The 20211-nt window shown below is 35.9% G+C and overlaps 1 protein-coding gene across 1 annotated transcript in view; it reads left to right on the top strand.

The window, feature by feature from the left end:
- POC1B (POC1 centriolar protein B) overlaps window positions 1-19967 on the top strand; it is a 44294-nt gene extending 24327 nt beyond the window's left edge. The window contains exons 9-10 of the mRNA XM_010182586.1: window positions 18402-18584; window positions 19863-19967. Coding sequence (XP_010180888.1) covers window positions 18402-18584; window positions 19863-19967 — 288 coding nt within the window. The remainder of the gene's footprint in view (window positions 1-18401; window positions 18585-19862) is intronic.
- The last annotated feature ends 244 nt before the right edge of the window (window positions 19968-20211 follow it).

Below are 20211 nucleotides of genomic sequence, written 5' to 3'. Positions count from 1 at the left end.
TCCTGCTGACCGAGATGATGATTTACTACTGATCTAAATGCCATTTGTGAGTCATTTAGCTTAATGGAAGTTAATGAAGTTATCATTCAGTATATCTGTTACTCTGTTTTAATTTTTTTCATGCAGTAGCACAAGTTGAGTTTTGAGCTTCTTAGTATTCACGGGACTTTTAATTCTGAGATTGCACATCTGGTCAGACTGAGAAGCAAGGGAATGTTTAGATCGGTTCATAGTGCCTGACTCTCTTAAAGAAAGTTGCAAGGTTTTATTTTGGTTTCTTAGGTTGGTTAATAAAGCTGTGGTCCAGATCAAGCATGTCAGAAAACAAGATACTAAAGCTAAAATACTGCCCTTGAATTACCCTTTGTTCTTAAATACTACTGGAGTCTAAGTTTAGCACAGCATGCTTGCAACTGTGTGGTAGAACCTCAAATATAAAATGAAATATATATATAATATATATAAAAGCTATATATAATTTATGTATTAATTCATTATATAACCAATACATTATTGAAAATGGTCAATGCAAGTTTTGTTACAAAATCAAACACTTTAATACTGTTTAAATATCTTATTTTTTTTCTGAATGACAGTGCTTGAAGAAGTACTACCGAATTCTGTTTATCACATAGATTACAATGATACCTGAACTTAGAGGTTGCTTTCTACGTAAAAACTTGTTTGAGCGTTTTCCAAATACATCAGTTGTTCTAACGCAGCACATCTCTCCTTGCAAACCTTGCTGCATTACCATCTAGTTTGCTGTACAAGATGTAGTTACTTGCTTCGTGTGAGATAATGGAAACACTGAGTCAGATCGAAAAAATGCACAGTTTGCTTAAAATGAGACTGAATTTTCAAATACAGTTCAGCACCAAGGGCAGAAATGTTCCTTCATCAGATAAATGTTTGTTATATAAAAAAAAATCTGAAACCACCTTGGTTTCCGTCTTCAACCAAAGTATTTTTGGAGTTGGAAATTAGGTAGGACAATGCTAAAGAATGACTTCACAGTCATTTTAACTTAACTGGTTTTGTCTTGTTAATTTCATCCAAATCAATTCCCTAATCTGCTCAGCTATCCAAACACTAATACCAGCACAAAGGAAATAATGAGAAAAAACTGGCGATTAAGTAGATGAATGCTGGCTGTAACCTAACTGAGGTTGACCGATGTCTGTGGAGGTGGGTATCTAATGTGATTGTGGCATAACATACACAGTTGTGTTGCATGCCTGATGCATCTTTCTTAAGATGCAATGGAAAAATACGAACAAAGGTGGTGGTAGTAATGGCTTCTTTTTGTTCAGGCATTAGGTGTGCTGGATTCAATTATTCTTTTTCAGCCTAAGAGGATTCAGCTTGATTTCTTCTGTTTGCATGGCTGTAACCTAAGCAGCACATAACAGACAAAGGCTGAAAGGGGGCAGCTCCATCCTTCACACTTGAATTTGAAGCACTGTAAAGTAAAAGCTGAAAGTATATGGCATCAGAGGAAAGCAAGTGAGAAGCTGTCCATGGTCAGTCATTCGGGTGTTCTTCTGGAAGACAAACTCTGGATTCTTGTGACTGAGACCGTAGGTGAAAATGCATGGCATCAGTGTTCTGTGGAGCTATACTTTTTTTGTTTGTATCTCCTCACAGAATGGGACTCTGATTGTACGAGCTTGGGTTGGTAAGAGAGAGGGAGGGAAGGATGCTGTCTTCTGGCTTGTTCTATCTCTGTCTTGGCACTGCGTGGAGATTGTACTTCCTGAATGCTGTGGTGTCGCTTCCTCACTGCCCATTAGGTACCTGAAGTACACACATTGCAATGCAACTCTTGATTGGCCATTACAGTATTTTTATTGTAAAGGAAGACCCTCCTTTGTTGAAATAAAGATTTAAGAGAATCTATTTCTTTATCCTTAACCTATTCTTGGATAAAGTAGTATAAAATGTTCCTCACTGAAAGGATTACTTTTCCAAGCCAGGAGTCATTCTTAATAGGCGTTTCCTCATTTTTTTTTACACATCTTTTTGGAAGTATGGACAGAGAATTCCTGTCCTTTTTTTGCCAGTGTAGTGTAATAGTGCAATACTACCTCTCTCTCAGTACGTTCAACTTGTTATAACTACATGTAAGAAGCTACTGTAGTTCTTCACTCAATAACCTTATCACAGCAAAGGTCTATAATTTCACTCAGTTACATATTATATCACTGTAACTCTTTTCAATACCTCTGCTTTTTATAACGTATTGCTCTGGAAGTGCCTCCATCTCTGAGTTCTTACATGTGTACATGGGGTTGCATTTGCACAGTTGAATGAAGGCAGATTGCCAAGTAACTCTGACTATTTTAGAGAGTAGTTTCCAGTATGCCTTTTGTGTCATCTGCAAATTTGATCTTCCTTATCACTAGTATATTTTGCATAGGACTGAGACAAGAACAGATTTCAGTGGAATCACTAAACCTACCATAATTCTGTAGTAACCTTCTGATTTAACTATTTTTGAACAAACACTAGCTAGATAGTTGACTTCATACTGCATTAAAACTTAAAACATGTCAGTTAAAATTGTAGCATGCATATAATGGATTTAAAAATACTTTTATCAGGAACAGTTTGACTAAATATTTTGCTAGAGATGTCTTGAGTTTGGCAGACCATTTGTTTTCTTTCTCAAACCATACTGATTTGCTTGACACTATGCCTTAAATCTTTGTTAGTTATGTCCTAAATCAACTTTTCAGTGTTTTTCCCTGACACAGTTCTCAAGCTGACTATGACCTGTGACCACAAAGTTATCCTGTTTATCCTTTCTAACCACTGATGGAATGTTAGCTTCCCCACTCCCCTGGTATTTCTCCGTTATTCCAGGATATGTTCAAAATCAACATCACTACCTGACTTATTATTTCAAAACTATTGAGTTCAAACTATGTAACACAGGATTAAAAAATACTTACATACAGTGTAAATTGTTTAACAATCTTCTGTTGCTACAGTAGAATAGAAAGTATTTTGCCAGAAACACTATTACAGCATTTATTATCTTCCAAAATGGAAGATTAAAATAAATAATTAACTACTTAAAAAATTTTCTGCATCATTCTATCATGTCTAGCCAATAAGTGCTAGAACATCTTTTGTTCCTGATATTTGTAGAGTACAAATCACCCTTGAGTGATAGAAACAGGGTAGCCTAACTTCCTGCAAATGTGTTTCCCAGCTGACTGTAATATTTTATTTGAAGCTTTTCCCTTGCTTTGAGGTAATTATAAGTTCTGTTTCTCTTGTATGCATTCTCTGGTCTCCAAGAGTGTGTAAACTTATGCCAGAGCCTTTCTCCCAGTGGGAGTACTTACTGATTTCTCTCCCTTAGCTTGCAGTCTAATCTCAGGAAACTTAGATGAAATCAGCTCTCTCTAGGATATCTCTTCCTCCATCAGTCCCTCTTAAATCTGCAACAAGTTCAAAATGTAAAAGTGAGGTGTGGGGACAAGCAGATGGAAATTATAGTCTCAGCATTGTTTCCTTAGGAAAGTGGACTAAAATTTCCTTTTTATTGTTCCTAATTCTAGTGGCCACCGAGTTTTTGCTGAGGCCTTTAATTATCCTGATGATGTATCATCACTTCTAATTTGTAGTCATTTATATTATTCTGCCTTTTACAGTTGTAAAAAGCAACAGTATCTTTTATCTGTGAATAAATCCCTAGCAGGAATTTGGCATTTAGGACTGGAATGCCAGCTGTTGAGCTGGGATTATAGTGCCAACTGCTTTCATTTTTATTGTCATTTTAACATCAAGTATGGAGTGTGACACACAGTAGGGATATGCCTTCTTTTATATCGCACTGAGTGTGGCATCTCCACATCTTGATTAGATCACTACCTGTCGTCACTGATACTGTACAATTGATTACATGTTGTTTAGTTCTTTTATGCAGTTGCTAGCACACAGTCAGCCTTAATCAAAAGAAATCAATAAAAGGGATGTAAAAGCGTGATATTCTGTGAAATTCTTTTAGCATAGTTGTGTTTATGTTTCTTATCTATATGCCAGTAGATAGTTTTTAATGCATTTTTTCATTAATGCTAATTTAGTGATATATTTCTGTATGATTTATCTATTTATATATCTTTCTTTCAATTCAGCTATATCCAACTCTAACCCATACAACCTAACTATTTAGAGAAGTGTGGTTTACTTTCAAAGAAAGTGCGACAGGGCCATGAACAGAAGGAAGTGCAAGCACACTTCAGCATGTGAGCTGCAGTTCTTAGCAGGAGTATTGTATATGTGTCACACACTTGATTGATTTCTAGAAAAAAATTGTGTAGCGTTGTCCATTGTTATTATTAGAAATTATTTCCCTGAGGATGTAGGGACATAGGTGACAGAGAGACCCAGTGGCACTGTGTTTTCATTAGAGTATGGGAAATTATATATCCTCTTGTACCTTGCATGGATACACAGTTCCATACATTCTTGCTATCACCAGGCTGCTGCTGGTGATAATAAAATAACAAAGTAATCTTCCTCTCAAAAGTTTTCATCATAGTATTAGTACAAATAAGGATGTTTTTCCTAAAAATGGAAAAGTTATAGAGAGACTACAACTTAATCATCATTACAAAGCAAGCAGGCTTTAATTTGAATCCATGGTGATTCTTAAGAAAATTTCCGTTGTTTTGCTCGGTAAAAGCATCAGACCTCAAGGCCAAAGAAACCCTATAAGTTTGGTTTCTCTTTGTCCTGGTCTAACCAGAGGACCAGATTTCCAGAACAGACCTGGAAAGTAGTTTATTGAGATGATACAGTGATATGAGCAAGTTCTACCTTTTCTGCTTCAGCTCCAAGTTGTACAGATACAGTGGTTTTCTGTTCTACTTGTGGAGCACGCTCATGTTCCTGTTTTGGCTGTCAGTGTGATTAGTCATGTTAAAAAGATGTTCCTTTACACCAGAAAGAAACAGTTGATGATTTAGTTTTTTGTTGTGGTTTGGTGTTTTTTGTCAGGACTTTGATACAACATTCATACAAGGATAGACTGAATTATGTAGACCTATATAAAGACAATTGATAGTGAATACTGTTTTAGACTGCGGTGGTTCTGATCTAGGTGTCATTAATACAAATGTAATTCAAAGACACTTTTTGTATGCTAGAGGAATAGGTGGGTGAGCAAGTTTAAACAATGACTTAGTATGTATTGTTGTGTAGTCATATTGTCTTGTATTTTGGACACTTTGAGAATGTTAATGTTTTAAGTTTGGCTGTTCAAAACAAACAAAAAACCCCAAACACACCACAAATGCTAGTAAGGTAGCAGCAAACATAATTAAATATGTAATGTGTGCAGAAGATCTGCACGGGTGATTAACATATTAATTTAAACCTGGGTGGATGTATGAATAAAATAATACACTGTGACCAGTGGCATTTAGTATTTCTCTTTGAATGTTCCCTTTACTGTTTTCCCTTTACTTTCCTAATATGTACATACACACACAGAGTTATAGGGGACAGAGCTGCAGTTTATTTCTACTCTAAGGTAATAAGAGTTTGTAAGGTGTTTCATGTAAGAGTATGTGTATGCATATATATATGGAGTATATCCATGTGTGTGTGTATATATATATGTACACACACAGATATAGAAAAAAGTTTTATTTATAAAATATACATATATAAAAATATCTAGAGAGACTTTTATGTGTATCCTTATATTCTAAGGAGGTATTTCTTTGTGTATATATTATTTACTGCCATATGTGAGGTTATGCTACTTTTTGGTAAAATCATAAATTACATTATTATTTTCTTCTTACATACATTAAATGGAGAGATGTGCTAATCCACAGTGAGCCTGTTCTTCGGAACCTCTTCTGTGCAAAAATTGCTACACTTTTGGAATGAAGGAGTAAGCATTGGTGGTGTTTCTTGAGTTGTTTATCTGCTTATAGTACCTCAGCTTTTCTGCTCACATAAGCATCGCTACAGAGAATGGAAACAGTAAGCGGAGTTTTCTCCACTTTCTCCAAGAAAGAGTAATAAGGTGTGACAGCGATGGAATCTGGGACACAAAGTTATGAGTTGTCATGGACACATGACCAGGTTGCTTCCCTTCTGCTGTGTTCTCCAGCTGCTTCTCTGTAGCTTGGTGACAAAGGAATCCTATAAGAATCATGAGGCAGAGCCTCTTAAAGTTGTTTCTTTTTGCTGCTGAGAGGCAGGAGTTTGTACTAGATTTTTTTTTTCCCCCCTCCTCTTATTCTGGGTTGGCAGGGAGGAAAAGCTGACTGTGAAACAGTCAGCTGTGTCACGTCACTAATAATGTGAATCAGGATCACAGAATCACACACAGAATCACAGAACATTAGGGATTGGAAGGGACCTCAAAAGATCATCTAGTCCAATCCCCCTGCCGGAGCAGGAACACCCAGATGAGGTTACACAGGAAGGCGTCCAGGCGGGTTTTGAATGTCTCCAGAGAAGGAGACTCCACAACCTCTCTGGGCAGCCTGTTCCAGTGCTCTGTTACCCTCACTGAGAAGAAGTTTCTTCTCAAATTTAAGTGGAACCTCCTGTGTTCCAGTTTGTGTCCATTACCCTTTGTCTTATCATTGTTTGTCACAGAGAAGAGCCTGGCTCCATCCTCGTGACACTCACCCTTTAAATATTTATAAACATGAATGAGGTGTCCCCTCAGTCTCCTCTTCTGCAAACTAAAGAGACCCAGCTCCCTCAGCCGCTCCTCATAAGGGAGATGCTCCACTCCCTTGATCATCTTTGTAGCCCTACGCTGGATCTTAATCCATAAGACATTCTCACACAAATAATTAAGTGAAAAGGGTGCTTTTTACAAGCATCATTTGCAGAAGTGAAGAATAACCCCCTAAATTTTAGCTGATTACTTTTGTTCTTTATTTATCCATATTTATTTTAACAAAAGTCAACAAGATTGTGGATGTGACCACTGTGATATTAACATCATCTGTTGAGGTAGAAGGGGGAAGGTTTTACACTTTTACTTGGCTAGAACATAATCTGTATAAACTAAGCTTTGTCCACATTTATCCTTTTTAAAATTAAAATAAATAAATAGTCAGAAAAGAAATTCACCGTGGAAGATGTTGTCAGTTCCAAAATATGAGATTGTTCAATGAGAATGGTGTAGATGCAAACTCCTCCTTGTATCTGAGCACTGGATTCAGTGGTCAAGACCTCTTCTAGTATTATGTTCTTCTGAAATGCAAGAATAGCAAATGTTTGTGGAATTGTAACTCACTGAGTCAGCAATCATCCCTACCCTTCCCCCTGCCCCGACCACCCAAATTCAGTCCGTGGTGTTGCCATTTATCCCATGCTGACAGTTAGTCACGTCCAATGGTTTGTTAATTTTTGCCACTTTAGGTAGGAAGAAATTGGCTAAAATACAAATACCAAGTGTCAAACAGGGAGAAGATAAATCTTTAGAGCCTGGTAGCTAATGAGTTGCTTGAGCAATGAAACCCACTCTCTCAGCTTATCATGGAGAGAATGTTGGGCTGTTTTTTAAAAAAATTGGATTCTGATTTTAATGATCTGGCAGAACTGCAGAACATATTCTTAAATCAGTAAGGTGTTTATTTTGGTTTTCTTGAAGTTCCAACTGTCACAGCCCAACAGTGGGAGAAAATTATGAAGCGTTTCAAAATAAAGCTATTATTGGCAACCTTAATGCGTTAACTGTAATTTTTATCGTCGTTGGATTCCTTTTTTTAATACAGCCAAGCAGAACCTCTCTAGCTACCAATCTTATGTGCCAACACATTTAGCATTTTAATTGGTGATGAACAATGTGTGTATTTTGACAGAAGTTTGTAATAGAACACCAATTAAAATAAATTATTTTTCAAGAGTTTAACAGGCATGTCAGACCACTCCAAAGTTAACATTTCTGGGCTATTTGTATGCAATTCTCAAATTTCTGTTTCTGCAGTTCCCTAATTTGATTCCTATCGCAGTAAATTGTAAAACTCAGCTGACTTAAGTACAAAGTTATGCTAGTGCTGCTAAAGCAATTTTTGAAAATCCAACCTCTGAAATAAGCTCAGCAGCAGAGAGTATTGTTTTTACCTGGACGAATTGGACAGTTTGTCCAAACCTTCAGAGTATTACTAATGCTAAGCACTGGATTAGCTCAACGTAGACTTTTGCATCTTTCTCTGGGTATTAAATGAAACTCAACAAAAGCACATAAACTTGACTTTTTAGGAAAATTTTGAAGCCAATTTTATCTTTGTGGGATTTTTCTGTGACATTATTGTTAAAGTGTTTGATATCTCTGTGAAATCTTTGTGTGGACACCCTGCACCTTCTAGCATCCCCTAATGGGAGACAAGCTAGGTTTGTCTATGCAACAAAGTTTTGTTGACATGAGTTATGTTGGTATGAAGTACAAAAAATAAAATTCATACTATAGCACTGACACTGTTATCCTGACAAAAATGATTGGTACAGGTGCAGCCATGCTGTCGTCGAAAGGAGTTTCTGTTGGCTTTGCCTGTAACTTTGAAATACACTTTTGTGTGTAGATATGTGTGGGTGTATGAGAATATAGTTAGGTATGGGCTTGCAAAAATATCTCCTGTGCTCCTTCTACACCAGGAGGCTCTGGTAATGTAGTTTGTGTATATGTATGAAGACTCTGCAGCACAGGCAGCTCTGTGCTGGTTCTGCTGTGCAGCAGCCTCCCACTCTTGTGAAGCACCAGACCGCTGGGCTGTGGGGACTGAAGCACAGAGACTGCAGCTCTTCTTATCTTTCTGCAGGATTTAGGCGGGGCTTACTCACATCCTCAATCCTTGTCATGGTAGAGTCTGTCTCTTCAAGATTTTATCTTCAATAATTTTTTGTACTTTCTTATTGAGAAGCGGGGTTTAAGACAAAAGTAGATTCCTTTAGGTCTTCTCATTTACATATAGTATAATTTGATCAAGATTAGTTTTGCCCCAAAAGGTTAAGTACAAGAGACACTTAAATTAGAGAAATCAATTACCTATTGTAAAGTATATGATTTAATTTGAAAAATTAAACTTGAGAAAAATGGCTTTGCTTTGATTTTCCTAGGAATAAATAAACATGCTTTCAAGAATGAGAAATTCCTTTAGGTTTGTTGAATGATCTCTCTTCATTGTAAATTAATTTTGAACAATACCAATGAATATACTAGGTGACTTTGCCAGCCATTTGAGTAAGATAGATGAAGTGCTAGACCTTTTATAATTTTTAAGACTCTGCACAATAAATCATACTGTTAGTAGCTATTGTTTCTTTGTAAAATTCAGTTAGACTTCATTTAGCTAGCTATTGGTCTAAAGCAGAGACTTTCAGTCAGTATCTTAAGAAGGGGGAAGAGGACAGAAAGATGTCATGAGCAGGCAATCCAGAAGAACGGCTGACATTTCTCTCAGTAGATGTGGTTGTGGTGAGGAAGCCCTGCTCTCACTCACACTCTGAGGTAACCCTGCCTCCTTCCCTCTGTGTATTTGGTGTCCCTTATGGACCTCCACAATCTGCTACTTGGAGTGTTGGGAATTTGCCCACGTGCTAGGAAAGTCCTAGGTTTTTTTACTTCTGGTTTTATTCATCATTAGCATTTGTAGTATTAAATATAGCAGAATATTCTATTTATAGTATAAGAAAGGAGGCCTTGTCTGTATAGGGTTATTAATTTGCTGTTATTATTTCATTTCTAGTATCTATTTCATTATGTTTCCAGTTTCTGTTACAAGTATTCCTCCTCCCCTCCTTCAACTTTTCCCTGCCCTAGTATGGATAAGAAATTCAAGCAGAGTATGTAATACAATTTTTATTAAGACTCTATATGGGTAAAAACAAGTCATCACTTGAAACTTCAGCATTGATTTTAACTATAAGATATTCCCTTGCATGTGCACACATGCAGTCCAAAATAATTTGACCAAATTAAAATTGGTTACATTATTTTGTAACTGTGAATAGTGGGAATGTTTCTATGATTTCATGCTATCTGTCCTCAGCTTTACAAAGCTTCCTCCTGAAGCTGAAGATCATTTATTACCTTTCTTTACCTTTATTCCATTTGATACATATTATTATTTTTAATTGAATAGTTGCAAGTATTTTTATATTATATGAAAGTGTTTGAATATGATATTCCTGAACTGTTATATTTAGAGCTGACTTCCTAGCAGGTAATTTCTCACCTTTGGAAGTTGCACTTTGAATGATTTCTGTCTGGTTTGTGTGGGATCTTCATGACACCAATTTATTTATTTATTTGGCTACTTTTCAGCAGTGTTGCATGCTTTATGGGAGAAATCCTCAGTTTTCTTTACTTAAAGCATAATGGTTTGATTGGAACATGTTTGAGGGGGCTGTAGTTTTTTTCTTTCTTTACAAGCTGCATAGCTGCTGTATTTAGGTACTATATTTCATTTTAACGGTTAGGTTTATCTAAATTCAGTTGAAACAGAGCATAGCTATTCAGTTTCTGTGGATCCCTTTGCTGAATCTGTTAGTTTCTAACATCAATGAGCAAACTGAAAAAAATATTTTTTTCAGATTTCAGGTAAAGCTTAGGTGTTACTGATGACTGAAGATTTTAGAAAAATACTTCAGAAGTATTATTTGTTTCTAACTGGATGTGCTCAAATATTTGTGGAGTTCTATTAGTTTTTTATTGGAAAAGTACCATTTTTATAATTCTTGGAGAAAACAAGGCTTATTTTTGGTTCTTTTTCTGTATTCTCTTGACATGAATGAAATATGGAGAAAATTTCTTGTTCTGTACTAGATTTTTTACACGTGGAATTTCAAAATACTAAGTGCATTGGATGTGCACTGTTTTTTACAGTGTTTTCTCAGACCATCAGCAGCAAATAAAACTTTTGGGAAAAAGCTGACATAACAAAACCACATAGCCAGTTGCTCATTGTGTGTGTGAAAGAAACTTGTGATGTATGAAATTATTTCTTTACATAAAACTATTCAGGATATCTTGAGATGTGCCTGTGAACAGAAGGGCTTTTATTATTTCATGCCATCACAGCAATGCTAAATTTAAGATAGCTGTAATCCTCATAATAATAAATAATTCTGATTAATCAGACCATAAATAAATCTGAGTAACCAGACCATAGCTGTAAGTGCCTCAGGATTTCAGTTAACTTCATACTGATATTTTTTTACTGGCCTTGTGACCTCTGTAAACTCAGCTAGCTTCTGACTGAATTTGGTGTTTTCAAGACTGAGAAAGCGCTATTCTATTTTAGGCGAAAATGCCTTTTTTTTGCTAAGGAATACAGTCTGATAGTCTGGCTTGCTTTGTTGGCTGTGAGTTTGTATCCTGATGCCACCGCTCATGGTCAGGTTCTGAACTGAAGCATGTGCCTCCTTCAGTGGTGGTATCTGTGGAGAGGAGGAGACCAAATATTTCCTTGTCAGATTGGATGAGGTACACTTACATTAAGTGCTTTCAATTTTTGGTTTTAGCTTGGAAATTCTTTTAAGAGCTAGAGAGGACTGAGATGTGTAAGAAGCCATGAAAGACTTTGAATTAAATGTGAAATTCTGTGTTACGAATTGTTCTGAGAGGTCTGCTCAATCTAGAAACGCGTGGTAGAACTTTATTTTAGATGCGCTGCATAGTTGATCTGGATTTTACTGCTTGAATGAAAAACTTCGATTGAAGTTACAAATAAATTACACCAGAACTATCTCATGAGATAGCGAGGGGCAAAGAGCTGCAGTTTGGCACATGGCAAGGTTTTGCTGTGCTGATTCATGTGCGTGCGAGAGGAGAGGAAACGAAGAGTGCTGTCATCAGTCGAAACTACAGGGAAGTTCTCTGCAGTAGAAACTGATAAAACAGATTGTGATTTAGCAAACTTAATGTTAGCCTAATAGATCAGAGAGCTCTGCTTTATGTGGATCACTTACTGACTGAAAAAAAATAATTTCAAAGCAATAGAAGTGATCTGTGAATAATTATGGTCAACAAAAAAAACAAAGATAAAACCATCTCCCGAACGGTTCGATTTAGCATATCCACAGTGAACCATTTTTTGTTCAAGGGTAGGTTCACAAGATGGAGGAAAAAGCAGCAATAATGATAGTACCATTACTTCTCCTGAGAAACTTCCCATGATTCCAAATAATCAGAAAACACAGGAAATCAAGGTCTGGTAAGGTGGGAGACTACTCTGTTACGCCTTTGCTCTTTGGCCTGTTTGAGCTTAATGGCCTACTTATGACTAGTTGTTTGTAGTTGTTTTAATCACAGTATCAGAAATGTTTTAGTATTAGTAGGCAAATGTACCATGTGTTCAAAATTTAAAGGATTATTTTTAAAAAGCAAACCATGCCAAGTTTTGTGATTCATTAGGAAGCGTACCAATGTCACTTTTTCATATAAGCACATTTTAATTATAAGTTCATTAAGATATTCATTTGGAAGCTGTTGTCATCTATATTTTCTGGATTTGAAGCTCTTAGAAGACTGAGGACTGATGATTTTTCAATTGAGTGGCAGAGACTTGTATTTTTTCATCATTTTTTCCTTAAGGGAATTTTTTTTCTCTATAAATAGAACTGCTCAGGCATCTTTATATATGGGTGCATTTTACTCAGATTCTATTCTTACACATCAGGAAGTGAAGGGAGACTGGGATGCAGTGTTTGTTTCTATCTGATCTGTGAATGTTTCATGGGAAAACATTTGGGAATAGGCAGAGGTGATAAGGTTATGTGTAAGGATTTTTCACAAATTGATTAAGTACCACCCACAGAGTTTTGGCGATTTTGCTTGACAGAAAACAAAGATGAGCAATTATGGTTTGCTGTTTGTGACATCATTTATAAGCTAAATTTAATTTTCCACTGAACATCCGCTTGGTAATGTCATGGTAATAACTTCCTATTGATTAATTAAATCTGTTCCTTCTCCTCCTTATTTGTAACTCACATGAAGTTGCCCAAATGTGAGTCCATTTTATTACTAACAGGCTGTGAATGGAAGAACTGTACACATTTTAATTTTCTTTTTAGCTTTGCTCAGAAGTAACAATTTAAAGTTGATTGCCTTATTCAAATTTTCTCTCTCAAAATAAGCTATAGCTCTGAAGTATTTCAGAATAGTTTGGTTTTCTGAATTAAGAGGCATTTTTACTACATTGCTGGCAGCATATAGAATTGTTATTTATGAATTGGTAGTATTTAAAGTACTTTCTAAAAGGGCTAATTTGAAGGAAAGGGAACATCTAGTTCTTGAAATCCTTTGTGTAAAATAGGCTGTTGGATAGAGTTTCTTTAAAAAGAACTTTTTTATAAAAGATTATGCTGAATGAAAGTAGTGGACGTGAACTGATTGGTATCCAGAAGTAAAGGAAATCTACCGAGACTAGTGTCACTCCTTTATAACAAGGTTTTGGCATTTGAGTGGTGCATTAGATTTCAGCAGTTTTGGACCCTTTACTGAGCTGGAGGAAATTGTAAATTTAGGTACAAGAAAGGTTAAAATATAAAGCAGGTACCTCAAGAATATAGCAGTATACTTGATGTCTGATAACATTTTAAAATCTCTACAAATTTCCAGAATATGAGAAACATAACAACCATTTTGGCACAACTTAGATAAATTGAAAATTTGAAACTGTCTGGTTTCATTTCTCTCCTACTAATTTGGAAAGTTCAATTATTTGCTTATCTGTATTTGATCCTTTCAGATTTGGCAAATGTAGAGGCTTTTGCCTTATTTATATAGCACTTTCGTGTCATGCTGTCCCTGTGCATCTTTCAGTATATAACAGAAGAATCTCAATTTCCTGCTTAACCCACTAAATTACAAGAAGACTTTTTCCAGTACTCTGACTTGGCACTGTTGGTGGCAATTTACTGAGCTACAAAGCATTTTTCACAGCCTATTTGCCCAATACATTGAATTTTGGATCAATTTTACTGTAAGAAAAAAATGGTAAGATTTTTAGTAGCTTAGCATTTGTTCTGTTTTGCTGAACTGACAGCTTTCCTCCTTGGGTTGGAAGAATCTCTTTAGGTTGGCTGTAATAGCAAAATTTGTAATCACTTTGTAGAAACTTAAACTGAAATCTCTGTTTTCAGTCTGAAGTACAGCAGTCTGGTTTGAAAAGAAACTGAGAACCACCATCTTCGGAGTAGGAACTGTTTTTAGGAGAACTGCTCAGTGTCTAATAACCTCAGATTGTTTTCCTCTCCTGCTCCACCAATTTAAATTAACTTTAAATCCTAATAATTCAAATCACAGACAGCAAGTTTTTAATTTGGGTGCTATGGAATGTTAAATCTACATTTTATTATTTTAAAGTACATGAGAACTAATAGATTGTCTGTAGGACACTGAACTTGCAGAGCAGTATGCCTTTAAGCAAAGTCAAAGAGTATCAGTTCAAGTTTACAGTTACATCTGTTTTGGCTGTGTTATTTAATTACTTGTGTCATTTAAACAGCAAGAAAATGAATATTCTCAAAACATTAGTACGAGTAGCTTTGTTAACATTAGACAAACTATGCTAGGTTTATTTCCAATAAGCTTATTGATATTGATGTCTGGGAAGACACGGCTTCCAGCCCAGGTCTTTCTCACACTTCTGGAACTCCCATCCTTATTCCCCTTCGAAGCTAAGGAGTGTGAACTTGTAGACCTGCGGTAACCTCAGGTGAGAAACTCTGGCAAATGCCATCCTGAAGCTTTCAAGAGCTTAATTGCTTCCAAGACCCTCACCTCTTTATTAGGTTTGATTAAAGTCAGCAAAAAGGTGCCAAAATTTTCAGAGGATATATATCGGTGTCTACAAAGAATAACTGCAGAAGCTTTACAATTTGTCCCTGTACCAACTGCCTGGTTTTCACTGACACTTTTAACTTACCTCATCAACTGCCTGCATTTCCTATGGCATGTGATAACTAGGCAGGTTTACTGTTGCCATGCAGAATATGTAATGCTCGAGTTCTACCTGTCTTTCTTGTAACGTGTCCCATCTACTCTGTCTCCAAGTTTCCTGAAATTTGTTGCAACTTAATCAGTGAGCCCTCTACCTCTCTGTCGAGTTTAGCTAATCCTGGCTGAGGTTTGGAAGCTTCTGGGCAAGCAGTCAAGATTTACAGACAGAAGCATGGTTTCTGTAATCTCACTATCTCTCTATAGAAATCTCACTAAGAAGTCTATTCTAACAGAGTCTTCTGTTATAGTTAAATACAAGGATGTTCTTTATAGTGTGACTGGTTGTAAGGAAGGAATTCTTTAATGTATGGCAAAATTTTTTCTTTAACATTTGAATGCCAAATCAAGCTTAATCTTTTCTGTGTTAATCAGCATTTGAGACTATCTCCATCTTGTGATTTAGTAAGTGTGCCAAAAAGCTTTCATTAATCCTGTTTCCCAAGGACCTCAGATATAACTTTGTAATTCAGAAATAACACAGTAAATCTGAGCTCTTGTAGGACTGAATTAATGGTATCCCATATGAGGAAATCTGGAAAGGGAAGATATGGACAGTCTTATGATGCAATAATCTGATATACTTCATGCTCTTCTAAAAGTACACAGGATACATTGCAAGCCAGAATATTCTGAGATATTCGGAACACTTTCTTTTGAGGACTTCTAACACTTTAAAGCAAGGAGCTAAAGCAAAGTAAAAGTAAATGGGTAATTCAGTTTCTGCCTACTTTGTCCAAAAATCAAACCATCTGCATTCTATTTCATTTTGTGCTAAGAAAGGACTCCTTCACAATGCACAATTCTTTGGAGTATTTTGAAGTTGACATCATAAGATTTTTCACATTGAGAATAAATTGAAATTCATGGTACTGGAGAGAAAGATGTCATTAAACCATCTAGTTAGGAGCGGTGAAGTTCTGGGTTCAAATCCGTTCTCCAATGGAGTTCTCATTAATTTTATCTCCTTACATATAAAATATAAAGCCTGTCATGGAAACAGGACTTACCTGCTCCTGACTGAGCATCCTAACCACTGAACTAAGTTGCTTTGTGTTGACCAGTGGCAAAACTCAGAACAGCATGGCTGGGGAGTGTACCCTTTCTTCCACGGTTTCACGTCTTGTAAAGGCACTAGCCTGGCTGACAAAGCATTGTGCTGTGAGCCATGAGTTTAAATAGCCTTAGACTGAGAAACCCAGTTCTTTCTAGTCCAATGCATACATAACCATTAGGACATTCTGTAGAACAGCCTCGGATGTTTCATGTTTGAAATCTGTAGTTTCATGTCTAGCACACTTTCATTTTTTGACACAACAGTATCAATACAAATCTCTGATGAATTTCAGTATTAGTTGCACCAGGCCTTTATTACTTGACATGCTTAGTTTGTCAGTCACCAAGCACAGAAAGGAGGGCTGAAAGGGAACTGAAGGTGTCTTCTAGTTCATTTGTCTGTCTCTTCCATCATAATGAAATCAGTGAAAGTTACGTATCATCAAATACCATTAGAAGGGTTCCATGTGGTTTTGTAGCATTGTAAGTTAAGGTCTGAAGTATATGCATGGGTGTCTCCCCCTATCCTTATCAACCTCATGCTCTGCACTTTGCGGGCTCTTGCTTGGAAGCTGAGACCTGTCCTTGCACAACTTAACTGCACAATGGAGCTTTTAACCCAGAGAGGGTGGTGAGACTGTCTTCTTTGCACTCCTGTTTCTAAGATATGAAACCCTCTTACCCCACCACAATCTCTGCTTTCAGCCATTCCCCTCAATAGACCCACAGTCTTCTCTACGGACTCCATGTGTGGCATTTTTGGTTTGCTCTTGTGAAAATCCTTTCTAGATAGATGGTGGACACAACTTTTCTTTCTCATAGTTCTTTCTCATTGATGTAGGTAGCACAACCCAAGCACTTAGGGAAGGAAAGATTTTGGAGAATCAGCAACAGTGAGTCCAGAGAACAGAGCACGTTTGTTGGTCAGGACTGTGCAGGATGGCACTGAAGACATAGGAATATTATTGTGGATAATGCAGCAATCTAAGTTCTTAATAATATTGATATGATATAGTATTATTTTATTTAAGAACGTGACATTATCGTAGCAGTAGTAGTATTTCATCCGTCCCACTGATCCTACCTGATTCAAAGGCAGGGTCAACTACTCAAATCATTCTTGACAGAAATTCATCAACATGCCTAGGTAATCCTGTAAAGGTTTGCCACTAATTCTGCCTAGCAATTTACATTCTACAAGATTATTTTATAGAGTTAGGAGATTTTTTTTTAACATCTAACAATTATTTTAAGACTCTTTCTTTTGAAAATTGTTCAGCTTTACAACATAAATATATTTTGGGTACATTGTAAATATTGTGTATTTTAAATGCATCAGATAAGACTAAAATTTCCCCTTTACATAGCTAATGAATATTTTCATTAGCTGCCAATAAATTTCAGAGAAACAGTTAAATTGTAACCATTTAAAAGTTTTATTTTGTAAGTGTTGTGGATATCATAAATATAATTGAGATAATAAAACTTGACTACCTCAGTTTATTTTCTTGTAAAAATAAACTAAAATTCTCTGAAAATTTAAGCAGTTTTCAAAGAAATCTCAAAAAATTCATTAATAAATCAGGTAAAATTCTTATGATGTATTAGTGATGATTTAACCTTTTTTGACTCAAAAGTGCCCTTAAGAGCTTCAAGGCACAAACAAAACCAGAAGTGATTGGGAAGATCATGCTCTCTCACCCTGGAGCAATGTGTATACATCAAAGTTATTTCTCTCTTAACTTTGCATTCTGTCAGTCTTTTCTGTTGTTTCTTCCTCTCATTTTCTGAAGGAAATCAGTTTCTGAAAAAGTAATGCCACTGAATAAACAACTAAAACCTCCTTTTTTATTATTCTGAAAGAAGAGGTTAATTCATACTAAACAAAGGTTTCTATGAAATTGGAAGGAACCCTTGTGATCTAGTCACGTATGGATTTTTCATCCATATGACTGCTGTGGATTCTTTTGTGAACTAGAGCTGTGTTTTTGAAGAAAACTCCAGTCAGCAATAGTATTTATTTGAGCTTTAATTCAAGCTCTAGTACAGCATGTAGTTCCTCAACTGCAGGTACCTGAAACATGTACCTAAAGGCTGCAGAGATTTCTCTTGTTGCCTCATCCATTGCAGCTGAAATTCTCTCTTTGTTCAGAACAAACTGAAGTGTTATGACCTGGACCTGATACAAGAAGCAAATCTGAAGGCACTTGTGTGTGTGCATATATGTGTAAATATGTTGGGTTTTTTCCTTTTTAAATAATAAAAGCCAGACTTTTCTGCCTCTTTTCTTGTATGGTTCCAATTAAATTAAGACAAAGGCAACTAATCTTCAAATGGTGTTTCTGTATTCAAGGATGATGTCAGCAGTGGAGATCAGCAATATCCCCCTGCTTCAGTCTTGGCAACGAGTTCAAAAAGGCAGTCCGAGAATGAGAGCGTATCAGCTGTGCATAATGCAGACAAGAAAACTGGCATCTCCCCCTCCCTGGGTAATGCTTTGGAGCACATTGTGGAGCAGCTGGATGTTTTAACTCTAGTAAGTATGCAATAACAGATAACACTTGCAGTGGAAAATAATGCTGTCAAATGGACAAAAAAACCCCAGGAATCATGTTCATAAGTCAGAATATTAAAGTCTATGAGGTAATTTTGAATAGTTATAGAATCAAGTGACTATTTCAGGTTTCTTTTCTTTCAGCAAATATTGATCACATGTATTGTGTTTGCTAAAGTAAAAGTCTCCTGCTACATAATCATAAAGATTATTGTTGTATTTTTAACTCTTCCTCTAGAGTCACTATTTTTCAGTTGTGAGATCTAGCGTAGATTTGCCAGAAGCCAGTTATTCAGCCCACATTGTCAGATTCCAGCTGGGACAGTCATGCCTTAGCAGGGGATGAACAAAGTATTGGCAGTGTACCATTAAATCCCTTTTCAAACTTAGTGTTCCAGGTGCTGGCTTAGGTAGTAATCTAAGCAGTGGAATAATTCCTAGTGTCAGTGAAATTGCACAAATACTAGTCTAAGTCAGTGACTCTGAGTCACTTGTTTGCAAATGCTCAATACTTCTTTTCAGTTGTCCAGATTTACTCAATCTATGTTTTAAGATGCTACTCTGTAATATATTAACATTAAAACAAATCAAAAGAGAGCAGCTCTTGGGTTTTTTTTCCTGTATTCTTTTGCAATATATAAGTAAGTTTTGGTAAGTATGGAGTCAAGTCATGAGTAGAAAATTATTTGTGTGGTAAATTGGTTTAAAAAAAAAAAACCAGCCATCCTGTATCCAGAAAACTGTAATTTCAGATGAAGGTAGTCTGTTGGAGAATGCCTTTTAATAGTATTTTAATAGGGTTTTATTTTTCCACTTTTTTTTTTTCTTTGGGGGTTGGGGGATGACGACATAGTATGTATTTTTTTCCACTATTTTTTAGAGGGGGGATGCCTTAGAAGTTTCTTTTAGGTTTTCAGAAGACATCATTAAAGGTATCCTGTAATGGCTGGTTTTCTCTTGAAATATGGGTGCAACTTTCACATAGTATATGAGTAATTTGTATATGCATATATATATCTCTCCCTTGCGGAGAAAATATTTTGTGAAAACAATTTTAAACCTTTAGACAATCTCCATAGATACAAAGCCATTATTTTAAAGTACACTTGTAAAGAGTGGAAAAGCGAAGGAAAAGTAATCTTTAGGATATCTTTTCCTGTTGCATTAAAATTATTTTTCTTATGTTGCTGTGTTGCACACTTTTATAATACTGTGTGAGCAGTATAAAAACAAATTGAAATTACTGTCCTCTTCATGCAGACTATTTCAATCCTGGAACAACGTCTGACTTTGACTGAAGATAAATTGAAAGATTGCTTAGAAAATCAGCAAAAAATGTTACTTCAGGGAAGACAGGAAGAATGAAAGATGAAAACAAACTGTATTGATGAATGTTTCATATATTCACAAAGAAATAATAAATGTTACTTCATTAGATTTTGCTATGAGCAAAAAAAAGTCCTTTTCTAACAAGTCAATGTAATAAAAACTGGAGAAAAAAATAGGCAACACATTTTAAACATGGATAACAAGCAAGTATTTTGTTTATATATTAATAAATTGTAACCCATTCATAACTAATATTTTCTAAAATCATTCCCATTAAATG

Source organism: Mesitornis unicolor, unplaced genomic scaffold (genome assembly GCF_000695765.1).
Source record: "Mesitornis unicolor isolate BGI_N332 unplaced genomic scaffold, ASM69576v1 scaffold42974, whole genome shotgun sequence".
NCBI lineage: Eukaryota > Metazoa > Chordata > Aves > Mesitornithiformes > Mesitornithidae > Mesitornis > Mesitornis unicolor.
This window is presented reverse-complemented; position numbering and strand designations above follow the sequence as displayed.